The sequence below is a fragment of the Procambarus clarkii genome, chromosome 15, assembly GCF_040958095.1.
Source record: "Procambarus clarkii isolate CNS0578487 chromosome 15, FALCON_Pclarkii_2.0, whole genome shotgun sequence".
In the NCBI taxonomy this organism is placed as follows: domain Eukaryota; kingdom Metazoa; phylum Arthropoda; class Malacostraca; order Decapoda; family Cambaridae; genus Procambarus; species Procambarus clarkii.
In genome coordinates, this window is record NC_091164.1 from 23,240,260 (window position 1) to 23,255,505 (window position 15,246).

General features: G+C 45.0%; 1 protein-coding gene across 1 annotated transcript; it reads right to left on the reverse strand.

Moving 5' to 3' along the window:
- Nucleotides 1-1,873: 1,873 nt before the first annotated feature.
- LOC138364989 (uncharacterized) lies at nucleotides 1,874-14,232 on the reverse strand. Its single transcript, XM_069325080.1, has 5 exons — nucleotides 14,111-14,232; nucleotides 9,306-10,085; nucleotides 8,606-9,217; nucleotides 8,298-8,517; nucleotides 1,874-2,353 (listed from the first exon to the last, which is right to left on the reverse strand). The coding sequence occupies exons 1-5, from the start codon at nucleotides 14,230-14,232 to the stop codon at nucleotides 1,874-1,876; spliced, it is 2,214 nt and encodes a 737-aa protein (XP_069181181.1).
- Nucleotides 14,233-15,246: the final 1,014 nt, after the last annotated feature.

A 15,246-nucleotide genomic window follows, 5' to 3' on the forward strand; every position in this document is an offset into this window, starting at 1 on the left:
GGACCTGCCTTACTCTCCCGAGTTCCTCGTCGACCAGCTTCCAACAGGAGCTGTGTGTAAGGTGCGGTTGACATCAGCACTGATAGAGTGCCTGATAGGTACAAGTGGAGTGTTGTCAATGCCTACGTCAACCGCGACCTTGGAAGTTGGTTGACGAGGCAGAGTAAGACCGGTTCAAGTCAGTAATAAATACTATAACGGATGTGTCGAATAGATCACTAGGAAGGTTAGTCGCCATGCGACCTCAGATGAAGCAAACAACACCACATTATCAGCCCCAATTAATAAAACAAGAAATGAACATGTTTATCACTCAGAATGTTCCATAATATGTTGATTGTTATGTGTGTGTCTCTATATCTATGAACACTTTGAACTGAATGTGGTGAGAATAGCTCCAGCTACGTCATCCCTTTGTGTGTATAAATAAATCTATTTCAATTTCAATTATTAAAATATTTTACAGTAACTTTTCCATGAACCACATAACGAAAGAGATAATCCTGAAAAACATTAGTGATAAAAATGTGACCTTTACGCCTCTTATCAGGCTATCTATATATACATTTAATTATGTCGAAAATGTTTCAGTGTAGAGCAATTTTGAAATTCTCCTTGAAACAGCATATTATATTTTCTTTCCCCCTTTTGTCTAATCTGTCTATGTTAAAAAATGATGCTTGATTTTAACACCAAAAATATTTTTTAATAAACGTTTTAATTTATTTTACAGGAATGAAACAGTTTATTAATTTCACAATATACGTTATCACTTTTTTTTTATTTCGTTACCTGTTTCCACACCTATTCCACTTTCTACTAATTGTATGAAGTCTGAAACACTATTTCCTCTGAGTCAGCAGTAGCTATCACCCCCCCCCCTCACCCCCACCCCCACCCTCTTCTCCCATTGAAAGATGCACTTTGCCCCTCACATACATAGTGTTCTTGCTGAAGAAGGAGTCGCAGTTGATCACGGAAACCATTGTACTGTTAATACAATACATTTTGAAACGTTGATTTACACCAGACGCTTGTTACATCCGTTCACAGCCGACGTTCACAGCCGTTCATCACATATGACTCGAACCCTTCTTATTTTCTTAATCAAATCTAGCTCTATAATATATTTCTCTAACAGCATCTAGCTTCTACCTCAGAATGATCATGTTCACTGACTGACGAGCTGACAATGAACTTAGTTCTTTGCCTGGAAACATATTGTTCATTTACACAGAATAATCACTATTACTCTGTGTAGAGTAATGGGGAATGGGACTGGGGTCGTCAAGGGGCCTGTCGGCTGAGTGGACAGCACTCGGGATTCGTAGTCTTAAGGTTCCGGATTCGATCCCCGGCGGAAGCGGAAACAAATAGGCAGAGTTTCTTTCACCCTGATGCCTCTGTTCATCTAGCAGTAAATAGGTACCTGGGAGTTAGATAGCTCCTACAGGCTGCTTCCTGGGGCTGTGTAACAAAACAGAGGCCTGGTTGTTGACCGGGCCGCAGGGACGCTAAGCCCTGAAATCATCTCAAGATAACTTCAAGATAACGCATCACGGCGCCTACGGATTTTTCGATATTGGTCACTGTATCCAAGATGTCTCCATCTCTTGCTCGTGGCAAACTTTTCTGTAACTTCATCTCTTGCTTCCTTCAAGCAGAGGAGACGATCAAGAAAGCGCTTCAGAGAGTCACCACCAACTAATATACACTTTTATTTTATGTTACGATGTACAGCTGTCCTGCTTACACGGTGTCTGCTAAAGTCTCCACTCGGTTACTCTCAAGATGTGTCCCTGCTAAACGGAGGAGTCGTCTCGCCCTCTGCCTTCCTTCACATCTGTTTCCCTCCCTCCCTGCTCCCCGTTTATCAACTTATCTTAAGTATTCGTTCTGTTTGTTCTTCTGCGTCTACTTCGTTCACTCCTGCTGGTCCAAGCGTGAGGTTGAACTCCTGCTGGTCCGAGCGTGAGGTTGAACTCCTGCTGGTCCGAGCGTGAGGTAGGACTCCTGCTGGTCCGAGCGTGAGGTTGAACTTCTGCTGGTCCGAGCGTGAGGTTGAACTCCTGCTGGTCCGAGCGTGAGGTAGGACTCCTGCTGGTCCGAGCGTGAGGTTGAACTCCTGCTGGTCCGAGCGTGAGGTTGAACTCCTGCTGGTCCGAGCGTGAGGTTGAACTCCTGCTGGTCCGCGCGTGAGGTTGAACTCCTGCTGGTCCGACCGTGAGGTAGGACTCCTGCTGGTCCGAGCGTGAGGTTGAACTCCTGCTGGTCCGAGGGTGAGGTTGAACTCCTGCTGGGCCGAGGGTGAGGTAGGACTCCTGCTGGTCCGAGCGTGAGTGTGGGAACCGACCTGTGAGATTTATATTTATTTAATTTATATGAATTTATATAGAATTTATATTTATTTTAATTTGTATACTTCGATAGCAATTTGTATGATGTTAAGTGGACAGTATTTCTGCAATAATCTCACAAACCGATCCTCTACACATTAGGGGGGTTTTTATTGAATTTATATATATGCAGCCAATCAAACTACTGTATTAAACTACATATATTGTTAAACATTGAAGAGGTTCCTTATCTTATTGTACAGCAGGCCTTAGTCCACCAGATATAACTAGGATGTAGACACCGAATTATCCTCTTTGAGGTAGCTTCCATCACCCAGTAACTGGTACACAAAGCATGCTTCCTCGTCTTGACCTGTCAAAAGGGAGCTAGCTATAAAGCCAGAATCCTAATATATGACAGCTATATCAGAGAAAACACTGTACATTGAACCGTAAAGACCTAGGCTTAATTACCTTTTATTAAGAGGCAGTTCGTATTCTAACTGGCTCGCCCCTATCTAATGACATTAATGGCCATAAATGATAGATATATGGGTTTTGGCAGAACACTTAACTTGTATTTGTTAACAGCGTGTTGATGATGGTACACCTTTGGTTTCCATAACACTTCGTCCAAGTAAAATTAACAGGAGCCGTATTTGCTCCCGTGAGCCTCTGTGGTCTAAGTACAATAATAATGGCTGACCACTCCCTCACCACTGACGCTACTGGCCTACATTGTCCAGATGACAGTAAGTGATAGAAGGGTCACATTTACTCTATTTTAATTCTGATAATTAGGTTCATTTATATGAGATGTTTTTATGATGGTAAAGTCCAAAGACTAATGTATTTAAGAATAATTCCCACCATAATAGGTGGTGAATTTATAATAGTATGTGGTAATGATATCCCGTTTTCTATAGACAGAAATTCCACTACAAGTTACATTTTCTATGGGTTAACTTGTTTATACAACACAGCAATATTATCTGCCTGTATGATATTATTAAATGGTGTCGGATTTTCCGACATAATTCCCCGGGGGCTGCTCATGGGTCGAAGTCTTATTTAGAACAGACGAACACCGATTCTCCTCCTTCGAATTATTAGATTAATTTGATGTTAGTACTTAGTAATCACACATTTGTGTGTCTGTTCATACAGGACGGATGTCCCGTACTAGAATTGCAGGGGTTAGAAGTCTAATGCGATTTCATTTCCCTGTTAACTCTTGAAAGGCTAAAATTCAAGCCTAATTACATGTTATTTAACCCAGAAGACTGAATGTGATCAAGTACTACAGTCAAGTATGATTCAGGGACTGCAGTGAGATCAGTGACATTAGATATAACTTGAAGTTTTTCAGGTAACTGGTCACTGATATATAAACACTAAGGCCCATGGAATAAATCTTGATTAAATAATAAATGTATCAAATCAGTCATCAGATTTATTGGGGTTTAATTTAGTTAATTGATTCAGAAGATTGAATAGCTCATCATTAAAGTAAAGTATGGTTCTGAGACTGCAGTGGGTTCAGTGACATTGGTTGCAGTGACTTGTAGCTGTTTAGGCTACTGTTCACTGATTTGCCACTGAGGCCTCATGAACTCATCTTCAGCTTTAAATGATGATACTAACATCAACCTCTGTTGGTATAGTCAGCTGTAATCTCCTTAGTATAATGCTACTGGAGAAATATAATCAGCTGACAAATTTAGATTTCTACTTGTATTGTTTATCTGCAGGCATAGGTCTCCTCAGGCTTGATACTGGGCCTGAGAGTAATTTACCTCCTGCAGAGTTCAACATGGTTATACCCTGATATTTAGTAGGGCTACCGATGAATCGATGACAATAGTCTGTCCCTACAAGGAGACCGAAGTCAGTGAGGTGATCAGACTTAATATTATCTGCCAATTTTATTCCTCTATTTCTCAGGAATTTGGTTGTTGCTCTCAGACCTTGAACATGTAGGTCTACTGGTGTTTTGTCCACCACAATGGCTTGTACTCGACAGACGTACCGGCCTAAACGTACTGATGGTTGTACCACCTGGTAGACTTGAGGTTCTGCATCTGTTACAAACCCTGAGATGTTGAATGACGTCTGGGCTACAGGCCTTAATTGTAGTTCATCTGCCAACTTTTTAGTGACATATGTTCTCTGGGACCCTTGGTCAAACAACCCACGGGTATGGACCTGGGCCCTCTTATTGAGGATTGTAATTTGGGCAGTAGGCAAAGTCGTATTACCTTTAGACTTTGCCGATTGGACACTCTTTGTTGGTTGCACCTTGCAGTACTGTACAGTGGTAGGAATGCTATCTTCCACCTTGGGGTTTGGAGACGTTGTTTTGGTGTCTCTGCACAATGCTGCATGGTGCTGACCTTTGTTACACCTATTACAGGTGTGTAATTGGGTATCACAGTCGTTGATGTTATGTTTCCTGAGGCACCTCGTGCAATGTTGCAAATCTTTGAGTCGCTCAACACGGGCGTCATTATCAGGAAAATTAGGGCAGTGGTACATTGAATGTTTCTCATTGCAGAACAAACATGTTCCATAGCTTCCAGTACCCTTTGGTGTCACGTTCTTGGGTGACACAGTAACTATAGGCTTGGAGGGTCCCACTGCATATACGCCCACACTGTTACTGTTCCACTTTGGTGTTGAATTATTTTGTCTAGATTGATTTGGAGTACCTTTGGTACTCTGTGGTTTACTATTATTGGTTTCTGAGGGTTTACTTGGTGGTTTTAATTTGTCATGTGTTCGTAATTGATGAACTACTGACTTTAAACCTTCAGATATTTCATTCATGGATAAGATACTTTTATTGTAATGAGCACTCATTTGTCTCAATATGTCCCTAGGTATTTTCTCCTGGACAATTATTTTCAAGACCCACTCAGCCCCGTTTGTATCTGCTGTCAGGCTGAGGGCATTGATCAATGATTCTACCTCCAGCTTGAAGACTTGGAGTGAATCAGCTGAAGCCTCCGGTGGGGGTAAATGCAACAGCTCATGAACTAAATGTGATGTTCTTACTTCTGGATCAGCATAATTATCCTTGAGGAGTTTTACTGCCAGATCATAGCCGTCATTAGTTAATCTCAGATGGGATACTACTGTTTTAGCCTCACCTGATAATTGGCCTTGCAAATAAGAGAATTTACTACTCTTTGGTAAAGATTGTTTTGAGTCTACAAGGTCAACGAATTTGTTCCAAAATTCATCCCAATCTTCCTCATCTTTTCCTGAGAAAGTGGGTAAATTAATTGGAGGGAGTCGAGCTTCTGCTTGACTCGTATTAGATGCATCTGTTGTTGTTGTTGCTGTTGCCTTGTTCTGGGCAATTAATTTGACATAAGGCTGTAACGTGGCCTGAGTGTGATCTTCATAATTCGCAAGATCAACCATAATGTCGTCTATTTCTGTTTCTGATAAATTGGTGTTGGCAAGTTCAGCCACATATGTTGCTATTTGGCATTTGATTTGCTCAAATTTACCTGCAGCTGCTTGATAATAGCTTTCCAGGTCAGCATAATCAACTGGTGATTGTTGTGACAAATCTTCACATTTCTTGATCTGTCTTGTTAAGTGGCCTTTAAGACCTGCAAGGGTTCTTCTCATTCTCCCTGCATTATCCATACTGGCTAGTTGGTGAAGCCTTGTGGGGCTTGTACTTGGGTCGCTCATAATACTGAACAAGTACTGATGGTAGCCTAGGGTAAAATTTCTGAACTCGCTAGGCTTTAATCCTACCTCTACTAGAGGTTAGCACTTAAAATTAATACACATTATATATATACAATCATACACACTAATGATTTGAGTGATAAACCAGTGTCATGGAAGTACCTTTAGGTTAGCTCTTCTATATCACCCTAGGATGGTATAGACACTAATTAATCACTCAAAGGTGTAATGATCATAAGTAAATTATTATATATACACAACTCAACTCGAGTTGATAAAATTTACACCCAAAATAGGGTCTGCACCATTCATTAATGGTGCTAGGTTGTTCAATATAGTACAACTAGACTATGATAATAATGGGACTAGGATGAACAATAAATAGTTCAACTAGTCAATGGTAATATCCTACCCTGTTGTGGGTTGGCAATTAGTAAATAATATATTGTGAACACCAGGCAATATATTAAATAATTCTCTATTTTGGAGAAATAATATACATAATTATTGATAATAACCTCTTAATTGCCTCTATGAAACTTCTAATATTATCTAGAAGTATTAAATATTATTAGTGACCTCGCGAAATTTAACACTACGAAATCCGTGAACAATCTCGCGAAGACACAGCCACTAATTTGGCTGGCTTCAATATTAGCGCTGTCATCTCACGAAATAACACGCCACCAAATATCTGTGGGTGTCCCTGAAACCGCTGATGAGGCTGAACTGAACTGAGGGGGGCTCCTGAGCTCGCACGAGGCAACGCCGCCGTCTTTGACTGCTGGCTTTGTATAAATCACACTGCACTAGTATATTTAATGAATCCACTGATTAACTGGTTCATTCGGTACTAAGATGACCAAATAATCTGTCATCCGGTTCGAAGATGACCAAATAATGTGGGAACCGACCTGTGAGATTTATATTTATTTAATTTATATGAATTTATATAGAATTTATATTTACGTTAATTTGTATACTTCGATAGCAATTTGTATGATGTTAAGTGGACTTTATTTCTGCAATAATCTCACAAATCGATCCTCTACACATTAGGGGGGTTTATATTGAATTTATATATATGCAGCCAATCAAAGTACAGTATTAAACTACATATATTGTTAAACATTGAAGAGGTTCCTTATCTTATTGTACAGCAGGCCTTAGTCCACCAGATATAACTAGGATGTAGACACCGAATTATCCTCTTTGAGGTAGCTTCCATCACCCAGTAACTGGTACACAAAGCATGCTTCCTCGTCTTGACCTGTCAAAAGGGAGCTAGCTATAAAGCCAGAATCCTAATATATGACAGCTATATCAGAGAAAACACTGTACATTGAACCGTAAAGACCTAGGCTTAATTACCTTTTATTAAGAGGCAGTTCGTATTCTAACGGGCTCGCCCCTATCTAATGACATTAATGGCCATAAATGATAGATAAATGGGTTTCGGCAGAACACTTAACTTGTATTTGTTGACAGCGTGTTGATGATGGTACACCTTTGGTTTCCATAACACTTCGTCCAAGTAAAATTAACAGGAGCCGTATTTGCTCCCGTGAGCCTCTGTGGTCTAAGTACAATAATAATGGCTGACCACTCCCTCACCACTGACGCTACTGGCCTACATTGTCCAGATGACAGTAAGTGATAGAAGGGTCACATTTACTGTATTTTAATTCTGATAATTAAGTTAATTTATATGAGATGTTTTTATGATGGTAAAGTCCAAAGACTAATGTATTTAAGAATAATTCCCACCATAATAGGTGGTGAATTTATAATAGTATGTGGTAATGATATCCAGTTTTCTATAGACGGAAATTCCACTACAAGTTACATTTTCTATGGGTTAACTTGTTTATACAACACAGCAATATTATCTGCCTGTATGATATTATTAAATGTGTCGGATTTTCCGACAGTGAGGTTGAACTCCTGCTGGTCCAACCGTGAGGTAGGACTCCTACTGGTCCGAGCGTGAGGTAGAACTCCTGCTGGTCCGAGCGTGAGGTTAAACTCCTGCTGGTCCAACCGTGAGGTAGGACTCCTACTGGTCTGAGCGTGAGGTAGAACTCCTGCTGGTCCGAGCGTGAGGTAGAACTCCTGCTGGTCCGAGCGAGAGGTAGAACTCCTGCTGGTCCGAGCGTGAGGTAGAACTCCTGCTGGTCCAACCGTGAGGTACGACTCCTACTGGTCCGAGCGTGAGGTTAAACTCCTGCTGGTCCGAGCGTGAGGTAGGACTCCTACTGGTCCGAGCGTGAGGTAGAACTCCTGCTGGTCCGAGCGTGAGGTAGAACTCCTGCTGGTCCGGGCGTGAGGTAGAACTCCTGCTGCTCCGAGCGTGAGGTAGAACTCCTGCTGCTCCGAGCGCGAGGTTGAACTCCTGCTGGTCCGAGCGTGAGGTAGAACTCCTGCTGGTCCGAGCGTGAGGTAGAACTCCTGCTGGTCCGAGCGTGAGGTTGAACTCCTGCTGGTCCGAGCGTGAGGTAGAACTCCTACTGGTCCGAGCGTGAGGTTGAACTCCTGCTGGTCCGAGCGTGAGGTTGAACTCCTACTGGTCCGAGCGTGAGGTTGAACTCCTGCTGCTCCGAGCGCGAGGTTGAACTCCTGCTGGTCCGGGCGTGAGGCAGAACTCCTGCTGCTCCGAGCGTGAGGTAGAACTCCTGCTGCTCCGAACACGAGGTTGAACTCCTACTGGTCGGAGTGCGAGGTAGAACTCCTGCTGGTCCGAGCGCGAGGTTGAAGTCCTACTGGTCCGACCGTGAGGTAGAACTCCTGCTGCTCCGAGCGTGAGGTAGAACTCCTGCTGCTCCGAGCGCGAGGTTGAACTCCTGCTGGTCCGGGCGTGAGGTAGAACTCCTGCTGGTCCGGGCGTGAGGTAGAACTCCTGCTGCTCCGACCGTGAGGTAGAACTCCTGCTGCTCCGAGCGCGAGGTTGAACTCCTGCTGGTCCGAGCGTGAGGTAGAACTCCTGCTGGTCCGAGCGTGAGGTTGAACTCCTGCTGGTCCGGGCGTGAGGTAGAACTCCTGCTGCTCCGAGCGTGAGGTAGAACTCCTGCTGCTCCGAGCGCGAGGTTGAACTCCTGCTGGTCCGAGCGTGAGGTAGAACTCCTGCTGGTCCGAGCGTGAGGTAGAACTCCTGCTGGTCCGAGCGTGAGGTTGAACTCCTGCTGGTCCGAGCGTGAGGTAGAACTCCTACTGGTCCGAGCGTGAGGTTGAACTCCTGCTGGTCCGAGCGTGAGGTTGAACTCCTACTGGTCCGAGCGTGAGGTTGAACTCCTGCTGCTCCGAGCGCGAGGTTGAACTCCTGCTGGTCCGGGCGTGAGGCAGAACTCCTGCTGCTCCGAGCGTGAGGTAGAACTCCTGCTGCTCCGAACACGAGGTTGAACTCCTACTGGTCGGAGTGCGAGGTAGAACTCCTGCTGGTCCGAGCGCGAGGTTGAAGTCCTACTGGTCCGACCGTGAGGTAGAACTCCTGCTGCTCCGAGCGAGAGGTAGAACTCCTGCTGCTCCGAGCGCGAGGTTGAACTCCTGCTGGTCCGAGCGTGAGGTAGAACTCCTGCTGGTCCGAGCGTGAGGTAGAACTCCTGCTGGTCCGAGCGTGAGGTTGAACTCCTGCTGGTCCGAGCGTGAGGTAGAACTCCGACTGGTCCGAGCGTGAGGTTGAACTCCTGCTGGTCCGAGCGTGAGGTTGAACTCCTACTGGTCCGAGCGCGAGGTTGAACTCCTGCTGGTCCGAGCGTGAGGTAGAATTCCTGCTGGTCCGAGCGTGAGGTAGAACTCCTGCTGGTCCGAGCGTGAGGTAGAACTCCTGCTGGTCCGAGCGTGAGGTAGAACTCCTGCTGGTCCGAGCGTGAGGTAGAACTCCTGCTGGTCCGAGCGTGAGGTAGAACTCCTGCTGGTCCGAGCGCGAGGTTGAACTCCTGCTGGTCCGAGCGTGAGGTAGAACTCCTGCTGGTCCGAGCGTGAGGTAGAACTCCTGCTGGTCCGAGCGTGAGGTAGAACTCCTGCTGGTCCGAGCGTGAGGTAGAACTCCTACAGGTTTAAAGACTTCTGTAATCATCGTAAATATTGCTGTAATGTTTTACACTGTGGACTGTATCACAAGAAATTCAAAATTGTGAATAAATTTGTTAAACATTTCTTTATATAATTTTTATGGTATCATATAATATAAATTTCTTTAAATCATATGTAAATATATTTTTATATTAATGCAAATGTAATATGCAATTATCAATCATTTTTTTTATTAATTCGTTCAGTGTCCACAACCCACAGCAATTAGTTACCTGCGGGAGGTGGCCTGGTCGAAGACCGGGCCGCGAGGACGCTGAGTCTCGAAATCATCGCAAGGTGACTCTTGTAATATATTAAATTTGTAAATGAAGGTTTGGAAAACTTACATTTATGGTTATTACAGACATTGATTTATACATCGTTTAATATCAGAGATCAGTTGGACTGTAATTGTCTGTATTTAATAACTTCTTGCTTTGTAAACTATTGCTATAAATCACTGTCCTGTGTAGTAAATTTCAGTACAACGATCTTAGTAATAATACCACCTTCATCTTTGACCAGCTTCCTCAGCTCTTAGTAATAATACCACCTTCATCTTTGACCAGCTTCCTCAGCTCTTAGTAATAATACCACCTTCATCTTTGACCAGCTTCCTCAGCTCTTAGTAATAATACCACCTTCATCTTTGACCAGCTTCCTCAGCTCTTAGTAATAATACCACCTTCATCTTTGACCAGCTTCCTCAGCTCTTAGTAATAATACCACCTTCATCTTTGACCAGCTTCCTCAGCTCTTAGTAATAATACCACCTTCATCTTGGACCAGCTTCCTCAGCTCTTAGTAATAATACCACCTTCATCTTGGACCAGCTTCCTCAGCTCTTAGTAATAATACCACCTTCATCTTGGACCAGCTTCCTCAGCTCTTAGTAATAATACCACCTTCATCTTTGACCAGCTTCCTCAGCTCTTAGTAATAATACCACCTTCATCTTTGACCAGCTTCCTCAGCTCTTAGTAATAATACCACCTTCATCTTTGACCAGCTTCCTCAGCTCTTAGTAATAATACCACCTTCATCTTTGACCAGCTTCCTCAGCTCTTAGTAATAATACCACCTTCATCTTTGACCAGCTTCCTCAGCTCTTAGTAATAATACCACCTTCATCTTGGACCAGCTTCCTCAGCTCTTAGTAATAATACCACCTTCATCTTGGACCAGCTTCCTCAGCTCTTAGTAATAATACCACCTTCATCTTGGACCAGCTTCCTCAGCTCTTAGTAATAATACCACCTTCATCTTGGACCAGCTTCCTCAGCTCTTAGTAATAATACCACCTTCATCTTGGACCAGCTTCCTCAGCTCTTAGTAATAATACCACCTTCATCTTGGACCAGCTTCCTCAGCTCTTAGTAATAATACCACCTTCATCTTGGACCAGCTTCCTCAGCTCTTAGTAATAATACCACCTTCATCTTGGACCAGCTTCCTCAGCTCTTAGTAATAATACCACCTTCATCTTGGACCAGCTTCCTCAGCTCTTAGTAATAATACCACCTTCATCTTTGACCAGCTTCCTCAGCTCTTAGTAATAATACCACCTTCATCTTGGACCAGCTTCCTCAGCTCTTAGTAATAATACCACCTTCATCTTGGACCAGCTTCCTCAGCTTGCTACAACCAAAAGCAAGCACATATAAGCTTCTTACATCAAGCGGAAATCAGAACATGTTGAATCAAAATAATCCTCAGGCGTCAGATGCGGTCCTCCCCGAGGCTGATGACTCGCTACTTGACTCAAAAACCCGAAAGTTAAAACTCAGATCTAACACGACTGGTCGCTCCAGAGGGCAGACTTATCCCCCAGATGCTGCCACCTAGGGAGACGCGCCAATAACAACAGCACTGGTCTGCAACATGAGGATATTAATATTACAGTCAGTCGCCATGGCACCATTCCCCCCATGGAGGTCCGTGGCTCTAGGGACACACACAGAGAAATGCAACATAAGAATGGACATGAATGGGGAACTAATAGGAGAAAGCGTCATGCCATTATGACTATAAAGCACTGGAAAGAGGCCAGGATAGGTATTTGGAATGAGACCTGGAAGAGATGACCCGCCCAACCACTTGGACGGTCGGGGGTTGAACGCCGACCTGCATGGCGCAAGTCCGTCGCTCTACCACCAGAACAATTCGTTGGGTAAGAATGAAGAATTGGAACATCAATGTGATGTTATGTCTCCTCTTCAAACTTTTGCCAATTATAAAGTGTCACACCGAATGACTCGCCTTTACCAAAATTAGTTAATGAACATCTACTATTACAGAGATGCATGAATGATGTACTAAAACTACATTAGTTTGTTGGAGAATATGTATTGTCATGACTACAGGTGGAGTCTACACTGGGACTCCTCCCAGTGTAGACTCCACTGGATCCTACATGAGTTGTTTGCCTTTAATTGCCGTTGATTTGTTGTTTGCTATATACTAATAAGCCAATGTGTTTTAGATGAAATTAGGAAAGATGAGTGTGAATGTGTTTTACGACGTAAGGTGATTACGTGTTGAGGTCTCAGGATGCGAGGACGCTTTCCCGTCAAGGGCCGCCATGGCGCCAGAGCTTGAAGCTCAAGACACCAGGTTATTATGGCAACCAAGAAGACGCTACCTATTGGGGCCAATCAGAGTGAAGCAAGACAGTAACGTCATGCAATGAACACACGGAGATGGGAGGAGGCAAATCACTTTATGACCGATAAACGAAGAGATCACACATCTCCCAACAATCGCTCCGCTACTGCTGGACAGATACTATCATCCAGAAGCCATGTAAACAGGGCCGACTCCAAGAACAGAAGAATAGGACAGTATCCAGTAGGGAGCGGAGAGCCCAGGAGCTGACATTGTTGTAAGCGGTTTCGTCAGAGCGGTACAGAAGGCTTGGGAGGATTGACAAGTTGCGGCGACCGTGAAACAGACCCGATGTGAGAGGTCTTCATCGTCAGGAAGAACGACTTCCCTACAGGAGCACAACAGTAACAGGGAAGGACGCCGAGCTGCTAGTACACTGAGAGGGTGACGTTGTCTTCCTATGAAGCCGCCGGACACAGCTGTGACATTTCCACCCTGAGGAAGTGTACTCAGGCCGGAGTATAGTTAAGGCGTATGTTTGGAGAGTGTGAAACCCGAAGTATTCGTCGAACGCCCCGAAGTACTCGCTGGACGCCCAGAAGTATTCGCTGGATGCCCCGAAGTACTCGCGTGAAGAAGCGTGAGGTAGAACTCCTGCTGGTCCGAGCGTGAGGTAGAACTCCTTCTGGTCCGAACGTGAGGTAGAACTCCTCCAGGTCTGAGCGCGAGGTTGAACTCCTGCTGGTCCAACCGTGAGGTAGGACTCCTACTGGTCCGAGCGTGAGGTTAAACTCCTGCTGGTCCGAGCGTGAGGTAGGACTCCTACTGGTCCGAACGTGAAGTAGAACTCCTAATGGTCCGAGCACGAGGTAGAACTCCTCCAGGTCCGAGCGCGAGGTTAAACTCTCGCTGGTCCGAGAGCGAGGTTGAACTCCTGCTGGTCCGAGCGCGAGGTTGAACTCCTACTGGTCCGAGCGTGAGGTAGAACTCCTCCAGGTCCGAGCGCGAGGTTGAACTCCTGCTGGTCCGAGCGTGAGGTTGAACTCCTACTGGTCCGAGCGCGAGGTAGAACTCCTGCTGGTCCGAGCGTGAGGTTGAACTCCTGCTGGTCCGAGCATGAGGTAGAACTCCTACTGGTCCGAGCGTGAGGTTGAACTCCTACTGGTCCGAGCGCGAGGTAGAACTCCTCCAGGTCCGAGCGCGAGGTTGAACTCCTACAGGTCCGAGCATGAGGTAGAACTCCTACAGGTCCGAGCGCGAGGAAGAACTCCTGCTGGTCCGAGCGTGAGGTAGAACTCCTGCTGGTCCGAGCGTGAGGTAGAACTCCTGCTGGTCCGAGCGTAAGGTAGAACTCCTGCTGGTCCGAGCGAGAGGTAGAACTCCAGTAGGAGTTCTACCTCGTGCACCGAGCACGAAGTTGAACTCCTGCTGGTCCGAGCGTGAGGTAGAACACCTGCTGCTCCGAGCGCGAGGTTGAACTCCTACAGGTTCGAGTGTAACGCTGGGAGAGTGAACCCATGACTCACCATGGGAACGTCCTGGTAAGATCATCTTGTAACCTCAGATTCAGCTAGAGTTAATTGAAATATCATCTGGCTCCCCCCTAGTCAGCTTCTTTACTGTTTATAAATAACCCTGATGGTCTTGACAAACAAAACTTAATGGTGCATCTTGATTGCTTTTTTGTACATCATGGGAAGCTGACGCCCTAAGGTGCTGACCAACCATTTAGGTGTGCAAATCACACTTTTCCCGAGTAGGCTCAATCAGCTGGGAACAGGTCCACACCAGACGTTCCCACAACAGTGTAAAACGCTCCCACCCCCTTCTGATTCAGTTGTATATATACCCCTGTATGATAGTTAGAAGATAGAGAGAGAGTGCTGGAGAGGCTGCAGGTCAGTGAGGCTGCAGGCGCCCCGGCCTCAGGAGACAGAGGGAATCCACCCGACTGAGAGGCAGAGAGTGGTCTTAATTTAAGGTAATGTGTGTGTGATCTTTGATACGTTTTCCATGTCTGGATCCCGTAACAATTGCCAGTGTTAAAGTAGGATTTTATAGTAGTGAATAGCATAAATTGTTCTCAATAAATTCATGTTAAACTTCCCATCTGTATCAATTGTTGAATCCCCTTAGCTTCTGAATACAATCTGCTAACAACCGTCCCATAAATATTGACAGTTAAAGAATGAGTACTCTCTCTAAGTCAAGCAATGTTTCTTGCCTCGTTGCTTGATATAGTCTCAATGGTCAAGGCAGATGGTGGCAGCGTCTTTCAATCCTGTGTAGCATCTCCTTGTTGGAAGGTTACCTTTAGGTTCCGGTGCTATATGGTCGCGCTTCAAATGATTATTAATGTTTTATTTTTAGTTTATATGTATAGTGGTGTTACACGAGCGTGAGGTAGAACTCCTGCTGGTCCGAGCGTGAGGTAGAACTCCTGCTGGTCCGAGCGTGAGGTAGAACTCCTGCTGGTCCGAGCGCGAGGTAGAACTCCTGCTGGTCCGAGCGCGAGGTAGAACTCCTGCTGGTC